This window comes from Oncorhynchus mykiss, chromosome 18, assembly GCF_057628025.1.
Source record: "Oncorhynchus mykiss isolate SJ-2025 chromosome 18, ASM5762802v1, whole genome shotgun sequence".
NCBI classification, from domain to species: Eukaryota; Metazoa; Chordata; class Actinopteri; order Salmoniformes; family Salmonidae; genus Oncorhynchus; species Oncorhynchus mykiss.
The window spans coordinates 50,936,378-50,955,652 of NC_143039.1; the positions used below are offsets into that span (position 1 = coordinate 50,936,378).

Sequence of the window (19,275 nt, forward strand, 5' to 3'; positions counted from 1 at the left end):
GTAGCTGCATTGTGGCGTTACTTACGATTACAGTGATTTACATAGTCTAAGTACTAGGACCATGCTAAGATCCTTAACATAAGGGGGAGGCCATCACCAGAACCAGCAAAGCGCTGTCTGCTATGAGAAGATAGAGAAGATTAGCCCTTTCCTGCAGTCAATGACCAAAAGCGCCCTCTTTGGCCTCAGGGGTATGTTAATGTTTATAATTTCGCAATTAATAAAGATTTTTGGGAAAATCTGGTGTTTCTATATATTTCAGTCTTCTGCGATGTATATAAAGTGTATTATTGGTATGCAAACTCAAATTGTTATACATTTCAACTCTATATCTGACATGGTACAGGTGTCATGACCCTCCACTATGTAAAACAGCATAGGAAACCCACCTAAATTATATTTTTTCAACTTGAAATTGTATGACTTTTCGTAGTGACCCCAACATTCGAAAATGTTCATATTTCCATGAAAGCTGTACACAACCAGGGTACAAAGATTGTCTTTGGGTCAAAATCATTTACACACCACAAAAACCACAAAGACACACACACACACAATGACAAATTGAGATTTTGTGTGCTACTGATTGACCTCAGCCAGCAGCTCCTGAAGAGGAAGATCACCATGGTTGGCACAGTTAGAAAGAACAAGTCTGAGCTCCCCCCTGCACTCCTCACAACAAGGGGGAGAGAGACCTTCTCATCAAAGTTTGCCTTCACCCCCACTGTGACTCTAGTTTCTTACCTCCCAAAAGAGGAACAAGAATGTGGTCCTCCTGAGCATACTGCACAAAACGGCTGAGATCAGTCATTGTGAGGACAGGAAGCCAGCCATCATCCTGGACTACAACCACAACAAAGGAGGCGTGGACAAGGTGATTGGAACTTACAGCTGCAGGAGGATGACTGCCCGCTCGCCTCTGGTCATCTTCCATAACATAATTGAAGTGTCCTTATACAATGCCTTCATGATATGGAACAAGATCAACCCTACCTGGATGCCTGATAAGCGGAACAAGACGAGGGTGTTCCTGGAGCAGCTGGAAAAGGCACTTGTAACCCCACACATTCAAAGAAGAGAGCACCTCCCTCGCACAGCAGCCTCTGCAGCGCTTGTGAAAGCTGTTCAGGGGGCTGAATCTTGTCCTGATCCACCGGAGGCTGCAGCTGGGGCAGGCAAGAGGAGAAAATGCTATATGCAATACCTTTAGCAATAATGATAATAATAATAAACCTCTACTTTAGTAAAGAAAACAATTATGAAAGGTGTGTTGTAATATACAGTGCCTTGCAAAAGTATTCGGCCCCCTTGAACTTTGCGACCTTTTGCCACATTTCAGGCTTCAAACATAAAGATATAAAACTGTATTTTTTTGTGAAGAATCAACAACAAGTGGGACACAATCATGAAGTGGAACGACATTTATTGGATATTTCAAACTTTTTTAACAAATCAAAAACTGAAAAATTGGGCGTGCAAAATTATTCAGCCCCTTTACTTTCAGTGCAGCAAACTCTCTCCAGAAGTTCAGTGAGGATCTCTGAATGATCCAATGTTGACCTAAATGACTAATGATGATAAATACAATCCACCTGTGTGTAATCAAGTCTCCGTATAAATGCACCTGCACTGTGATAGTCTCAGAGGTCCGTTAAAAGCGCAGAGAGCATCATGAAGAACAAGGAACACACCAGGCAGGTCCGAGATACTGTTGTGAAGAAGTTTAAAGCCGGATTTGGATACAAAAAGATTTCCCAAGCTTTAAACATCCCAAGGAGCACTGTGCAAGCGATAATATTGAAATGGAAGGAGTATCAGACCACTGCAAATCTACCAAGACCTGGCCTTCCCGCTAAACTTTCAGCTCATACAAGGAGAAGACTGATCAGAGATGCAGCCAAGAGGCCCATGATAACTCTGGATGAACTGCAGAGATCTACAGCTGAGGTGGGAGACTCTGTCCATAGGACAACAATCAGTCGTATATTGCACAAATCTGGCCTTTATGGAAGAGTGGCAAGAAGAAAGCCATTTCTTAAAGATATCCATAAAAAGTGTTGTTTAAAGTTTGCCACAAGCCACCTGGGAGACACACCAAACATGTGGAAGAAGGTGCTCTGGTCAGATGAAACCAAAATTGAACTTTTTGGCAACAATGCAAAACGTTATGTTTGGCGTAAAAGCAACACAGCTGAACACACCATCCCCACTGTCAAACATGGTGGTGGCAGCATCATGGTTTGGGCCTGCTTTTCTTCAGCATGGACAGGGAAGATGGTTAAAATTGATAGGAAGATGGATGGAGCCAAATACAGGACCATTCTGGAAGAAAACCTGAAAGAGTCTGCAAAAGACCTGAGACTGGGACAGAGATTTGTCTTCCAACAAGACAATGATCCAAAACATAAAGCAAAATCTACAATTGAATGGTTCAAAAATAAACATATCCAGGTGTTAGAATGGCCAAGTCAAAGTCCAGACCTGAATCCAATCGAGAATCTGTGGAAAGAACTGAAAACTGCTCTTCACAAATGCTCTCCATCCAACCTCACTGAGCTCGTGCTGTTTTGCAAGGAGGAATGGGAAAAAATGTCAGTCTCTCGATGTGCAAAACTGATAGAGACGTACTCCAAGCGACATACAGCTGTAATCGCAGCAAAAGGTGGCGCTACAAAGTATTAACTTAAGGGGGCTGAATAATTTTGCACGCCCAATTTTTCAGTTTTTGATTTGTTAAAAAAGTTTGAAATATCCAATAAATGTTGTTCCACTTCATGATTGTGTCCCACTTGTTGTTGATTCTTCACAAAAAAATACAGTTTTACATCTTTATGTTTGAAGCCTGAAATGTGGCAAAAGGTTGCAAAGTTCAAGGGGGCCGAATACTTTCGCAAGGCACTGTAAATGAGTGGTGTCCACTGATTAAATGCAGTCTTCCTGCATTGTGAAGAGGGAAGGTTGTTTTTTCATGCAAAATAGATTTGGGGTTTAAAATTCAATGAAGGTGCTTTATTTTAGGGGTTTAGTGAAGGCGGGTCATTTCTTATCCTTAGAACAAGGGGAGTAGACAGAATGTTAAGACTACACAAGGGTTAAGCACATGTGTGTGAGGTGTATACTTTTGTTTCAAAGTAGATTTAAGATGACGAAGAGTCCCTCTGTGTGACCCTAATTTAGCCCACTGCAGTAAAAGGTTAACAGGCGCTATGGTGCTAAAATCACTAATATCTCGAACCCATTGTCATTTAAAATCTCTTCAAAGTGCAGCTTGTTTTTTGTTGGTCCAGGAGACAAATTCCCTCGTTGCTGTGACTATTAATGCTCATTGGTGTATGTCATCAAGAGGCTAACACAACATATACAACGAGAAATAGTCAATACGAGTCTCTCTAATCAATGATAGACAAACTACATACGAAATGTCATGTCTTGACCACTTAAAATACATTTTTTGCTGAGGGTCTGGTTACCTTCAAGCCGAGAATTGATATATCCATTAAGAATAAATCAATGTTTTCCTGATGCTACATTGCCTTGTTAAAAAAAATCCCCAAGATAAATAACAAAGCAGAATACTGGTTTAAAGTTTATTTTACAATTGCAGAAACAAAACAATACTTTCATGATTTAGAGGATAGAATTTTGAACAGTATTAATGATACAACATTGAAATGTATAATTTCTTGTGCATTGCATGTTCATTTTGACATACAGTACCATGCACCAGAAGAGATGCCTGCGTAGTTACATTTAATCATGTAAACCACACTGAAGGACCTACTTTTCATTGAAAAAAAGGACATGTTCTGGCTCTACAGTATATATACAGTATACAGTGCCATAGGAAACTAATCAGACCCCTTGACTCTATCCACATTTTTTTTACGTTACAGCCTTATCCTAAAATGGATTAAATAAATACAAATCCTCAGCAATCTACACACAACACTTCATAATGACAAAGCAAAAACAGGTTTTTCAATTTTTTTGCAAATCTAAAAATAAAAAGCAGAAATACCTTATTTACATAAGTATTCTGTTTATCCTGTTTCCATTGAACATCCTTGAGATGTTTCTACAACTTGGAGTACATCTGTGTAAAATTCAATTGACTGGACATGATTTGGAAAGGCACACACCTGTCTATAAGGTCCCACAGAGCAAAAACCAAACCATGAGGTTGAAGAAATTGTCCGTAGAGCTCCGAGACAGGATTGTGTCGAGGCACAAATCTGGGGAAAGGTACCAAAACAATTATGCAACATTGAAGGTCCTCAAGAACACAATGGCCTCCATCATTCTTAAATGAAATAAGTTTGGAATCTCCAAGACTCTTCCTAGAGCTGGCCACCCGGCCAAACTGCGCAATCGAGGGAGAAGGGCCTTGGTCATGGAGGTGACCAAGAACCCGACAGAGCTCCAGAGTTCCTCTGTGGAGATTGGAGAACCTTCCAGAAGGACAACCATCTCTAAAGCACTCCACCAATCAGGCCTTTATGATAGAGTGGCCAGACGGAAGCCACTCCTCAGTAAAAGGCACATGACAGTCTGCTTGGAAAAAGGCACCTAAAGATTCTCAGGCCATGAGAAACAAGATTCTCTGGTCTTGATGAAACCAAGATTGAACTCTTTGGCCTGAATGCCAAGCGTCACTTCTGGAGTAAACCTGGTACCATCCCTACGGTGAAACATGGTGGTGGTAGCATCACGCTGTGGGGATGTATTTCAGCAGCAGGGACTGGGAGACTAGTCAGGATCGAGGCAAAGATGAATGGAGCAAAGTACAGAGAGATCCTTGATGAAAACCTGTTCCAGAGCGCTCAGGACATCAGACTGGGGCGAAGGTTCACCTTCCAACAGGACAACGACCCTAAGCACACAGCCTAGACAACGCAGGAGTGGCTTTGGGACAATTCTCTGAATGTCCTTGAGTGGCCCAGCCAGAGCCCCTACTTGAACCCGATCAAACATCTCTAGAGACCTGAAAATAGCTGCACAGCAACGCTCCCCATCCAACCTGACAGAGCTTGAGAGGATCTGCAGAGAAGAATGGGAGAAACTCCCAAAATACAGGTGTGAAAAGCTTGTAGCATCATACACAAGAAGATTCTAGGTTCTGTAATTGCTGCCAAAGGTGCTTCAACAATGTACTGAGTAAAGGGTCTGAATACTTATGTAAATAGATATTTCAGTTTATTTGTAATAAATTAGCAACATTTTATAAAATCCTGTTTTTGCTTGTAATCATGGGGTATTATATGTAGATTTATGAGGGGAAAAAAACAATTGAATACATTTTAAAACAAGGCTGTAACCTACCAAAATGTGGAAAAAGTCAAGGGGTCTGAATACTTTCTGAAGGCACTGTATATACTATTTATACCTATATATAGTTAATTGTATATTTTTTCCATATTTCTCTATAAAATGACAATATAAAAATGCACACAGTACAAATGCTGAGCTGTAGCATATAGCAAGATATGATGACTTACATTTACACACGCTTGCTGATCATTTATTTATGTATCCTTTTTAAACTTCATTTACAAGTTGAAACTGAAACTGCACACAATACAAAGAAACGTGGTATCAAAGCAAATATTTCAATACCATCCTTAAATAATACTTGATTAGGGAAACCAATACTGTATGCAGAGAAAAGCTAAACAAATGAGTATTCTGTTCTTTCTGTAGTTTGCCATTTGACCTACACATCATCCTTTAAACTGTTACATCCCTTACGCAATGTTGAGGTGATCAGGAGAAGAGAGAGTCTAAATGTTTAAATGTCATCTGGCCATGGAGTTTATTTTAACAACCCTAATGTGTACCTCATCATTGTACCCCAAAAGCACTTATGTAAAGTGCAGAAATCCTAATTCCTTTTTGATTACAACTAAACACCTTCATATCGATCATATAGTTGCAAAATGTGTGGTTTTGTTCAACATTTCTTTTAAAATGTTAGTTTCATCTTAAAGGGATACTTTGTGATTTTGGAAATTATGCCCTTTGCTGAACGAAAAAATAATACGCAACATAAAGCAACATGCAACAATTTAAAAGATTTTACTGAGTTACAGTTCAATAATACGGAAATCAGTCAATTTAAATAAATTCATTAGGCGCTAATCGATGGATTTCACATGACTAGGCATGGGTGGGCTACATGGAAGCCAGGCCCAGCCAACCAGAATGAGTTGTTCCTCACAAAAGGGCTTTATTACAGACAGAAATACCCCTCCCAGACAATCCGACAGGTAAGGCTGTATGTGGAGGTCCTAGGCTGGCGTTGTTACACTTTGTCTGTGGTTGTGAGGCCAGTTGGACAAACTGCTACATTCTCTAAAACAACATTGGAGGTTGGCTTATGGTGGAGAAATGAAAATTATCTGGCAACAGCTCTGGTGGACATTCATGCCAATTGCACACTCCCTCAAAACTTGGGACATCTGTGGCATTATGTGATTAAATGGCACATCTTAGAGTGTCCTTTTATTGTCCCCACCACAAGGTGCACCTGTGTAATGATCATGCTGTTTAATCAGCTTCTTGATATGCCACACCTGTTAGGTAGATGGATTATCTTGGCAAAAGAGAAATACTCACTAACCGGGATGTAAACAAATGTGCGCACAGCATTTTTTAAATAATATTTTTGTTTGTATGGAACATTTCATGGATCTTTTATTTCAGCTCATGAAACATGGGACCAACACTTTACATGTCGCGTTCATATTTTTGTTCAGTGTACTTCCCCAGAGTCAGATGAACTAGCATGCTAGCAGATACTCACAGACTTCCAGTCATTGCGCTAACACTAGGTAGCATTGGCTCGAGAAACTACCTCAAACTTCCTCCATACTGGACACAGAAGCATAAATATGGTATCCACAAGTTCATCGGACTCTGGGGAAGTAGGTAAGTAGCCTCATTGCCAAAATCCCAAAGTATCTCTTTAATTCACTGAAAAACATGCACAGACAAAATATCATATAAATAATCTGCAAAAATGTGTGTTCAATTTAAAAATTAAATAAAATCCAAAACAGAACATGGCCCAGTTTTATGACAGCAGTTACTTCGGACTGATTCCAAAGTCTCAGTTAAGATGCAGTGCAGTATTGAGATATAGTGCAACGGTTCAGTAATCAGTCATATCATCAGCTTTTGTCCAGCTCATTTATGCTTTATCAAACTTTTCTAGTTCAGTGACAAAGATGAGGTGGTCCTCCGGAGACTTGCCATGCGTTTTGCTAAGGTGCAGTTTGACTGCATGCTTGCTGACAAAGGTCCGATTGCACAGCTTGCACTGAAATACAGAGCATGAGTCTTCCTCATTAAGTCCCAGGGAACTGAACGTTTTCTCCGTTATCATTCTGGTAACTGCCTGCTGCTCTCTAAGGTGATCTATGGAAAGCTTTGAGATGTCCTTCATGCTGAAGCCTAAGTGGGACTCCAAATGATTTATGTAAGAGGAAGGAGTCCTAAACTGAGAGGCACAGTCACTGCAGAGAAACAGGGGATGGCCCGAGTCAATGTTTTTCAGGAATTTTGTCCCGCCTGTCCGCCTCAGCTGGTACTTGACATTGGCCAGCCAATGGGAGATCGTGGTCATGGAGAGACCAGTGAACTTGCAGATATGGACCCGCTCCTGGGGGCCTAAGTCAGTCATGACGAACTTGCCGTCAGCCGTCTCCCGGAGACAGGAGGTGAACTGGGCCTGAAGGATGAGGAGGTGCTGAGGATTCCAGTTGGACTGCCGGCCTTTCCTTTTCTGGAATGCAGAGAGCTCCTCCAAGCCTTCCTCGAAGGCGCTGTTGTCCGCGTCAGATTTCTCAGAGATGGAGGATGGGGTGGAGGATTTCGGTGTCAGACGGCCGGTCAGGTTCTTGACCATGTCGGAGATGTCCATCAAAGCATTTTCCCGTAAAGGGGACGAGAGAGATTCAGACAAGCTTGAGAGAATAGGCCTGTTGCTGTTATTGGTATTACAGTTGCTATTGTTGTTCGGCGTAGTGGAGGTGCTGTTAGCAGTGCGTCCATTTGTGTTTTTGGATTTTGTCAAGTCCATGGGTTGGTCATCATTGTCATAGAATCGATTGATTGACTCAACTTGCTTGACCTGATTGGAGTTGTTCATGGGCTTCTCCATCATGTTGTTACTGATCTTGTACAGCATTGCCAGAGGGTCTAGAAAGGGGGTGGCTGTCTTCGAGGCCTTTCCCAAGTGATTGTTCATGATGGACTGCAACGCACTGAGGGGGTTGACAAACGACTGCTCAGGTGAATGATCCGTGATGATTCCCAAGCCGTTACAGCCATTGCTGGCTACCGTCTTTGGCACATCTGCTCCGTTCTTCATTGGCGGATCCGCTTTGCCGTCTTTTGCCTCTCCCTCTCTGCTTCTAGGCTCGCTCTTATCTTCTACATCAATGTTTTTCACCGGCTTGTTGAGGCTATCCGGCATGGGTGACCCCTTCCTCTCCTTGGACAGTGGGGACGGTGACTTGGTAGAGCTCACTTTGCATTTGTTTTCTGACGCCTTCTCGTCCTTCTCCTTCTTCACAGAGACCTTCCCTGTGACTTTTTCCACCAGCTCCTCCATGGCCAGCACATTGTTCTTGTGGCTTGGAGGTGGGGAATGGCTGATTGGTGAATGGATCAGATTGCTGGAGTCAGAGGACATCACCTTCAAGCTGCTAGTGCTGAACAAGGGTTGAACCACCTGGACACTCTGCATGGAGGACTTCAGAGACCCATGGAGCTGGTAGGCAGCGTGGATGCTAGGGTAGCCAGCACCACCCCAGGTGGGCGTTCCAGTCTGGGCCTTGCTGATTGCACTTGACACTGTGAACTCTAAGGACTTCAGGATATCCAGACCTCCTTTGGGAGTCTCTTCCAGGTCTTCCTCTGTGAGATACTTGTAATGTCCAGCCTTGCCAGTTTTCTCACTTTTCTCAGTCAGATCCTCTTTCTCTTCTTTGATCTTATTCTCTGGTTCACTCATCTCCATTTTCTCCTCGTGTTCCTCCCTTTTCTCTTCAGTGTGCGAGGAGTGCAGGAGAAGAGAATCGGGCTGTGACTTCACATTGGGCGCAGGGAGTCGTGTAGAGGTCGGCGGGAGAGGAATGGACTGCATCTTTTCCTCAACCAGGGGGTCAAACACCAGCTGCTTCCCCTTTTTGGACGCTGTGTTGGTCACTTTCAAAAAGTGTCCTGTGACCATCATGTGGGCTGTCAGTTGTTGCAGGGTGTCGTGGGAACTCCCGCACTCCATGCATTTGAGGATCTGGGCCTTGCGAGCCTCAAACTGCCAGGTGTAACTGGCGCCATTTTGGTAGCCGTAGCGGTTATTCGCTGTGACATAGGGGTTAACCACTTTCTGGTCTTTCGTGGTCTCCCCCAGGTGTACACCAGGTGTGACAGACTCTGGTGAGCACGGGGACACCAAGTCCTGAAATGCTCTTTTTCTGGTAGGTGGCACCAGCTTTGAGGTGAGAGCTGGCATGGGTTCTTTGAGAGGCACTTTCTGGTAGTGTTTTGTTTTGATCATGTGGACACTCAGGTCCTGTAGGGATTCAAAGGAATGGCCGCAGTACATGCACTTGAGAACCTTTTGAGCGTCCTCCTTGCCTTCCATCTCCATGAGGGAGCGTTTACGTGGCTTGGACCACCTCTTTCCCCGCTCCTCCTCCTTGTCCTTGTTGTCATCACGGTAGTGGCCTGACTCATTCATGTGTACAGTGAGCCCAACCAGCGTGTCATAGGCTCCGCTGCAGTCCTTGCACCGGAACTTGCTGGCACCGGTGAACACCGGACCGTAGAGCTTGTTGTTCTGCCGGTACAGCTGCACAGTGCTGAAGAGGCTCGGCTCGGGGAGGAGATTATATGGTGTATGCTGCAGGGTTTTGGCCAAAGCCGCTTGGTGCCAGTCGTAGGTCACTCCACCGGTGCTGCCAGTGCTGACACCAGTGCCATTGTTGTTAGTGTTAGCGGTGCTTGTAGCGGTAGTGTTGCTGGTAGTGTTGGTAGGGGCAGAGGTGTTACTGCTGCTGTTGGTGTGGTTATTATTGTTCACAAGTCTGATAGTATTACTGTTGGCGATACCGTTGCTCCCCTTGTGGCTGCTTCCATTGCTGTTGCTGATCACACTGATGACCTTGTTGCTGTTGCTGTTACTTCTTAGCATGTCCTTGGTGATGCTGGACCAAGAGGCGTCCGAGATCAGGTTTGCATAGACAGCTTTCATCTGCGCCAGGCTGTCCTGCAGAGACAGGCCATTGGGGATCTTTAGGTGGTCTACTCCTCCTCTGGCTGCCTCCTCCTTATCCAGTCCGTCCTTGGAGCGTGTGCTCTGGAAGTCGATAAGTTGGTCGCTGGTGTCGCTGAGAGGAGAAGCGTAGCCAGCGTCGGGGTTGGTGCCATTGCTGAACGGGGAGTTCTGGAAGCTGAATTGGTCCCCGGCATCGTCATCCTCGTTGCAGAGGTACTCGCCATCCTGTCCATCCAAGGAGAGACCATCATCTTGCAGGTGCTCCTCATCGATCTTGTCATCAGCCTTAAATTCGTCCTCGTCCCCATAAGCTGAAAAACACAAGATGAGAGAAAAAAGGGACATCAGGCAACTCATCGGGGCAGAACATTCCTAATGGCACCACTCAAATTGATCAGATGTGTCCACCTGATGTGTATAAAGATTCTCGATGTTTGCATCCCATAATGTGCGTTTAATGTGTGTATACCACGCACGCATGCGTGTATCTCTGAATGTGTAAAGAGTGGGTGAGTGTCGTGATTCTTAAGAGATTTTTGTCAATAGTCCTGGCGGAGGACACAGCTTTGCAATTATAAAGTGGCAAACATCGATATCTTGACTATGATAGATAGTCCCCTTCACTGTGCGGCCTAACGAAGGTATCGAACATTACGGCTCAGCAAGGGTAAAGGAGAACACAGATGAGCAAGATAAATATTTCCCCTTGAGTTCAAAAACTAGGGACACAAGCAAAATTCTACATGATGGAAAACCAGTTCCCAAAGCAGAAGATGTATATTAATCAACACAGAGTCCACTTGACAAAAAAGGTCAGTAGCCTACATACAGTATGTTAGAACTCTCATGTTTGTTGCTTTGTAGTGCCTTGATGTCTTAACTCCAAGTTATCATACACTATATAATTTTGATGTACACTGTTGAATACAAAAAAGGTTCACAGTCCTAAATCCTATCCTTCAAATGATTAGACTGCCCAGTGAAAAGGTGACCACAACAGCCACAAGCCGGTTCATGTACTAAAATGGCTTCCTCATCTAGTTGGAGGGCACTGACTCTCTCTGAGTTTGATCCAGTCTCTGCTACCACTGTGCCACTCACACCCTGCCCGTCAAGTGTGCAATAAGTGGGCGAGCATGCCAGGCCCTCGGCTGGGCTGGCATAGAGTTGGCATAGGCAGTGGACTCCTCACAGCGTGGCGCGTAGAAATCGCCGGTGGAAATGACATGACATGCTGTCACCATCCATGGTGTACTAGTTCTCAGGGAGCGGAGTGTGGCTGCTTCCGGGGGGGGGGGGGGGGGGGGGGGGACAGAATGTTATCCATAGAGGATGAGGGTGTGACTGAGTATACTTTCTCTACACAGACTCTTATATCAAGGTTCATCTACATACTATTTTGAAGTGCACTATTTAAAAATAATAATAATCTGAATTGCGGAAAAACGACACCAGTTATTTTTTCTTCAACACAAAAAAACAACAATCAGGCTGTCCTTATGTGGCCTTTCATCAGATAAAGAAGATATAATAGGTAACAACAGCATGGCTATGGTATGTGTCTAATGAAACTGCCTTTTCCTCTGGCATTTACACTTTTAAGTGTTGTCAGCCCTGAAAAGGGAATAACGGAACTCTTTGTCAGGCCACAACAAGATAGAAAAGACACACCATTTATTTAATGACCATTAAGGAAAGTGAATGAAAGCCACGTGACTGAGTACTTAACAAGGCACTACCTGTGTTGTTCAGCTGCCCGGCTGGTTATCTTTAATGGAAGACAACATGTGATTGCAACCCCTGTAGCCAAGCAGGAATCATGGCAGACCTTTTACTTTGAGAACAAGCCTATAACCAGCGTCAACCGTCTCTCAAGTAGAAATCCAGGCCCTCTGGACTTTGAGACAATGTCAGACTTCAACTGTCTCTAAACGGCACTAGGTAGCAAATAAAAAATTGTAGAGGAACACATTTCCAACAATCAAATGTGTTCCAATTTCACAAAACCATGTCACGTTTCACTCAATATGAAAATGTGCTGTATCTACATTACGTATGTTCCATACTGGTAAAGGAGAAATACTGTAAATAGAAAAACGGACAGAGAGAGCGAGGGGGAAAGAGCGAGTGAAAGCGATACAGAGACAGACAGATGGAGACAGTGCTCGGGCAGTTCACTCTATCCTTCCCCATAAGATGCTTGTCCAAGGTGCCAGTATCAGTCTCTAGCGAGGAAGCAGATGTGCTGTCAGCTCCTGAACTGCGCATGCCGCTCAGGCCCATAATCGGAGAAGACATAATACCTGATGTTTGTGAGCTGCCATTTACTGCTGCCTGAGAGAAGCTGGAGGGCCATAAGCAACTGTGACTAGTGTGTGTGTGTGTTGATATAAATGTGTATGAACATCAACTGTAGCGTGTACTGTATACACACAAAAGGTAATACTATTTTGCTCACATAATACCTGAAATCTATCTGTCCGGTACTACAACTAGGCATATCACAGAGCCCCACATCACACCCTTCCACATTTAATCCAATTAAAGAACTGACCACAACAAAAAATGTCAAAAGTGCATCCATTGCCAAGAGCATTCCGTATTTCACTTCATTGGAGCGTTTGGTTGAGTACCTCAAAGCACTGACAACTCTCCCATCACTCTTACTCTCTCACTGTCTCCAAATAGCTCATCACACTAAGCAACACACCCCCAAAAAAATCAATTAGCGTCTCCACTATAATTACCCTTAGCTCTGACTGAGCAGAGTGGGTAAAGAGGGAACGCCTTGACAGAAGAGACAGACAAGAGAACCTTACACTTCTAAAAACAATGCCAGTCTTTTCCTGCACACACACACCTACACCTCAGCCTAGATCCCCCCACATACACACACACACACCCCAAACACGTACTTCCCCCGACATCCCCAGACTGCTGCCTCCCCCTCGGAAACCGTCCGTGTCAAATCATGTGTCAGCGGGAGGGCGGTGGGTGTCACCGGGAGAGCGGTGGGTGTCAGCGGGAGAGCGGTGGGTGTCAGCGGGAGAGCGGTGGGTGTCAGCGGGAGAGCGGTGGGTGTCAGCGGGAGAGCGGTGGGTGTCAGCGGGAGAGCGGTGGGTGTCAGCGGGAGGGCGGTGGGTGTCAGCGGGAGGGCGGTGGGTGTCAGCGGGAGGGCGGTGGGTGTCAGCGGGAGGGCGGTGGGTGTCAGCGGGAGGGCGGTGGGTGTCAGCGTGAGGGCGGTGGGTGTCAGCGTGAGGGCGGTGGGTGTCAGCGTGAGGGCGGTGGGTGTCAGCGTGAGGGCGGTGGGTGTCAGCGTGGGGGCGGTGGGTGTCAGCGTGAGGGCGGTGGGTGTCAGCGTGAGGGCGGTGGGTGTCAGCGTGAAGGTGGTGGTGTCAGCAAGAGGGTGGTGGGTGTCAGCGTGAAGGTGGTGGTGTCAGCGTGAGGGTGGTGGGTGTCCGTGTGAGGGTGGTGGGTGTCCGTGTGAGGGTGGTGGTGTCAGTGTGAGGGTGGTGGTGTCAGTGTGAGGGTGGTGGTGCCAGTATGAGGGTGGTGGTGCCAGTATGAGGGGGGTGGGTGTCAGTGTGAGGGTGGTGGGTGTCAGTGTGAGGGTGGTGGGTGTCAGTGTGAGGGTGGTGGGTGTCCGTGTGAGGGTGGTGGTGTCAGTGTGAGGGTGGTGGTGCCAGTGTGAGGGTGGTGGGTGTCAGTGTGAGGGTGGTGGGTGTCAGTGTGAGGGTGGTGGGTGTCAGTGTGAGGGTGGTGGGTGTCAGTGTGAGGGTGGTGGGTGTCCGTGTGAGGGTGGTGGTGTCAGTGTGAGGGTGGTGGGTGTCAGTGTGAGGGTGGTGGGTGTCAGTGTCCACCAACAAGCCTTTTCTTTCAGCGAAAGAAAAAAACAACATCATTTCTTCTTCGCTCCCTCCTTTTTTGCCATCTGTGTAAAAAATAAATAAAATCAAAAAAGCTCCTGGTGTCACCGGTGGCTAATAAGGCAATCAGTGATGGGGAGATGCTGACAAGGCGCGTTGAGCCGCCCGCTTTCAAGCCTCACTCAGAACAATGGAGAGAGGGAGAGGAAGGATTCAAATAGGGGGAGGACGTCTGTTGTGGTTGTCAGTCAACAAAAGAGAAAAAGAAAAATAAGCCCACTTTGTGCTGTCACAGAGAATGGAAGAGGAAAATATGTTTGTAAAGACAAAAAAAGGAAAGACGATTTGGTTAGGTGTTAGCTGACAGAGGTGTGAACAAGAGAGTTTTGAGTTTGTCTGTCTTTGGGTGGGTCAGATGTGAAATCGACTGTAACCTGAGGCAGCGAGATAAAAATGAAAGGTTTGTGTGCGTGTATGTGAGTGAGCGTGGGTGGGTTTGTAAGCATCTATGCGTATCTATCCACCTGGTGTGCTAGGGAGATATTCTGTACGTATCCATCAGGCCTGTCCCTGTGTGTTTGTGTGTCTCAGTACGTTCATGTGTCAGTGTCAATGACGTGTGCGTGTTAGTATGTGTGTGTGCAAATGTGTGTGTGCGTCAAACACAGAGGGGCCGTGTGACAGCTGTGGAGAGGAAAGGGAGAGCGAGGCCATCTGCATCCAGAGACGAGCCTGTCACTTTGGCACAGGCTTCCTCCAGACAGGTGACACCTCGGCAGGACACTACCGGGCCTTTACTGTCACTGTCGCACGCACACACACACACACACACAAGTTTACAGTACATAGACAAAAACAGACAGACATTCATACAGTCACGCACATGCAAACATGTACAAGCCTTCTCTATGCCAAGCTCAAATCTGTTTTATAAACTGGGTGGTTTGAGCCTTGAAAGCTGATTGGCTGACAGGCGTGGTATATCAGACCGTATACCGCAGGTATGACAAAACACTTATTTTAGTGCACAAATTATGTTGGTAAACAGTTTATAATAGCAATAAGGCACCTCAGGGGGTTGTGATATATGGCCAATATACCACAGCTAAGGGCTGTGTCCAGGCACTCTTTAAGAACAGCCTTTAGCTGTGGTATATCGGGCATGTACCACACCTCCTCGGGCCTTATTGCTTAAATATAATACTGCATTCATCAAAGACATTGTTATCTGTCATGGATAAACATAAAAATAACCATTGTCCTCTTACAGTACTGTTTCTGCATTGTCTATATGGCACTGTGTTTGTGATAGCATGCACAGTGAATTCCCAACTAGCTGTGCTTTCACTCACATGCACTAATGTGTTGACACGCTCAAACGTTGCATCGGAATAACTTGAGAATCAACCGGCTTCAAAACAAATTAGACTAAAATTAAGTTTTGCTTTCCCGAGAGAGAGCCGGCAGTTTCTCTCTCTATATAACGTCTGAAAAATGGAGTCCCTTCATATATATTCTTCCTGGCTCGTTTCTCTTGCGCAAATCTGTCACTTAAACCCGTAACACTATCTATCTGTCACAGGGCGCAGGGGTTACACCATTTGGCTGGTGTCAAACTTAACCAAAGCTATCGTGAGGGAAACAATGTGAGACAGGGAGCGAGAGCAGTTGAGCGAGAAGCAGCACCACCGAATTGCAACTCACACACGTTACACACACACACACCCCTCCATATTTATTTACTCTGTCTCGGAGAAGAGGGCCAATCCCGGCAGTCATTTGCGGTACTAATGTCCAATTCCTCCTGCTCTCACTCCACTGATTTAGCCCGTGTCGGGCTCTCTGCTATTCCAGACCGGCAACCGAGTCGCCGTTTAGACGCCCTTCAAAATGGGGGCCGAAACGTGGCCAGTCTTATTCCTCTCTCTCTCTGCTTTGCTTTGTCACCGGGCCCTCCACTCGCTGCCACTTAGCTGTGATGGCTTTGGACAGGCCTGATCAGTGTGTGTCATTTGACCTGCACGATGTGTGCATGTGTGTGTGTGTGTGCGCGCGAGAGAGGGGGGGACAGTGGGACTGGCTGTAAATAAAATGACATTATTATTTCCTCTGTCCTATCATGTAGAAAAGCCAATTATGGTAATGCACCGCACGTCAGGGGGCATGTCTTTTCCTCCCTCTCTCCTTCTCCCTCTTTCTTCTTCACCGGGACAGCCACTGCTGCACAGGCCTGGGTGGCGTGATGCTGCTGTCTGTTCCAAGCGCTCGCTAAAGCAAGCTGGCGTTAAGGCCTACTGCCTACGTTCGCTAAGGCTAACCGAGGAAAAACTGCCTTTTCATTTACGCCTGTGTGTAAAAGGGTTGACAACTTAGTTTTCATTTCGAGATGATTCTCATAGTCGTTCCCTTTGTTCAAAAAAAGAAGAAAAAGGCCACAGGGCATCCTATTTTTTGGGCATCTTATTTACTGTAATGGTGAGGAACCTCTGTTTTTTTAGTACATGACTGCTGTTGCTGTACAATCTCCTTTAACATTATTTTTTTGCGATTTCAAACCAAATTTGCCTCCTCGATATGCCCAGGAACAAACTATACCAGGAAAGAGCATTCAGTTTTCACCCATCTTTTTCCATCATACAACCCATGCTTAGGGAGTTACCCATTCACTGATTAGCATTATTGTTGTGATTATGTCCACTGCCTTTTTTTTTGCCTCAAGACAGATTAAACTTTATCCCAGCCTCATCAAAAGTGGGGGCCTTTGAAGTTCTGAGGCTTGTTCTATATGGACCCCGCCCAGTATAAAGTGACATTGATTTTGTTTGCCGTGGATCTTGTGGAGTGGTCGCTCTAAATTAATATCTGATTTCCCCTCAACTGCCTGCTTATAAAAATCTGCTCACAGTTCCCAGCCCCCCCTTCCCCCTGCCCATGTGGAATAATTGACCATATGGCACAATACCTGCAGGGCCTCCAATAGCTGTTGTACCATTCCAGCAGGCCGTGCAAATTCATCTCCTCGGCTTTCCAAAATGTCCGGAGGTGGAGGAAAATCATGTTTATTTTCTATTCAATTCACTAAAATGATCATCATTTAAGCCAAATTTGTGTTCATACATAACATTTCTGCCTGTTTTTTGTAAATAGATATTAAAAGATACAAAAGTTGTATTAAGATAATTTGATATTATACACCTGTAGCATGGTATCAAATGTATAACGCATTTGTACCTTCTCATCCACCTTTCTCTCTCTCTCCATCTCACACACACCCCAATGTAAAGTCTACTTCGTCCGATAATAGATATATATTTTTTAAGGTTGTGTAGCACACTTTCCCTGTCATCTGCAGTACACGAACTTGCTGGCCACAACCAAATTATGCTAATGACCTGCTAAAATGGGTCATATAGACAGAGCGTTTTACATTAGCTTCAAACAATAGGGGGGGGGGGGGGGGGGCGCTAAGGTGAGGTCACTGGACTATTGGGTTGTGGAGGGGGGAGTTCTGTCAGTTCACTCTTATGTCCCTGTCCAGAAGAGGGAGATAAGTCCGACATGACTTATCCTGACCACCATGACAACTTTACTCACAGCAACATGAACAAGTACGTCTTCCATCACAAGTTCTTAGTCATGGGGAAAAGTTCACCTTGACCACCACGGTTTCATTAGTTGAAAATGAAACAACTATGCAAACCTCTTAACGGAGGTAATACTAGGCCTAACTACTAACACATTTCCAATACCCATTCAAACCACACAGCATTGACAATCCCAGACGCGGCAAGAGCTTTGGAGTGATCGTTGAATAATTGATGGGCTCAATTAGCGCATTACTCACAGTTAAAAGGATACAGACTGGTGTGTAGATGTACAGTGAAAAGTATTAGTACACCAGAAGAGGAATATCACCTCCCCAGATCTGTGCCTCGACACAATCCTGTCTCGGAGCTCTATGGACAATTCATTCGACCTCATGGCTTCGTTTTTGCTGTGACATGAACTGTAAACTGTGGGACCTTGTATAGACAGGTGTGTGCCTTTCCAAATCATGTCCAATCAATTGAATTTACAACAGGGGGACTCCAATCAAGTTGTTGAAACAGCTAAAGGATGATCAATGGAAACAGGATACAGTACCTGAGCTCAATTTCGAGTCTTATAGAAAAGGGTCTGAATACTTATGTAAATTAAGTTATTTATGTTTTTATTTTTTGTTGATGTTTGTAATTGTTGATCTTGGGGCCTCCCAAGTGGCACAACGGTCTAGGGCACTGCATCGCGGTGCTTTAGACATCACTACCGACCCAGGTTCGATCCCAGGCTGTGTCACAACCGGAGTCTCATAGGCCGGCGCACAATAGGCCCAGCGTCGTCTGAGTTTGGGGAGGGTTTGGCCGGGGGGCTTCACTTGGCTTATCGTGCTCTAGCGACTCCTTGTGGCGGGCCAGCTAACTGCAGGCTGATCTTTGTCATCAGTTGAAAGTTGTTTCCTCCGACACATGGGTGCGGCTGGCTTCCGGGTTAAGCCGGCGGGTGTTAAGGAGCGTGGTTTGGCAGGTCATGTTTCGGAGAACGCATGACTTGAACTAAGCAATATCCGAGCCAGTTGGAGAGGGGGGTAAAAAAATGTTGATCCTAGGTAAATATAACTCCATAACTCTTCATAACAAATTAACAACATACCTGTTTGTTCATATACGTGAAGACATTGTGGGTATTATAATTTTGTTTAAACTAACAACAAGCAGTATGAAACCTTAAAGTTATTTGCTTTATTCTTTGCTGAATCAGTTAACTATAAACAAACAATTTTGAATTTCACAAATAAACTTCTGATAATCAGTCATTTTACTCCCCTGCTCTTCGCTCCTGCATTGCAGTACAGTCTCTCTCCTTCTTCCCTGTTCTCCCTCTCTCCTTTCTCCCCTCCCTCTCTGTTTGTCCATGTTCCCTGGGAGCCAGCTTTGAGCAGCCATAGCGACGGTTGCAGTCAATAAATCACCTTTCCCCCCCACTGTCAACTCCAGGCTGCTCAGAGATGAGACAATGGCCATTATATCATAAGCACTGCAGAGCCAACCCCCATCTGGCTGGCTGCTTCTGTTGAAACCCATGTAACTACAA

General features: G+C 45.2%; 1 protein-coding gene across 1 annotated transcript in view; it reads right to left on the reverse strand.

Moving 5' to 3' along the window:
• Positions 1-3,573: 3,573 nt before the first annotated feature.
• LOC110496330 (teashirt homolog 1) overlaps positions 3,574-19,275 on the reverse strand; it is a 31,776-nt gene continuing 16,074 nt past the window's right edge. Inside the window, exon 2 of the mRNA XM_021572155.3 lies at positions 3,574-10,590. Within this exon, the coding sequence (XP_021427830.2) occupies positions 7,187-10,590 (3,404 nt within the window). The 3' untranslated portion in view covers positions 3,574-7,186. The remainder of the gene's footprint in view (positions 10,591-19,275) is intronic.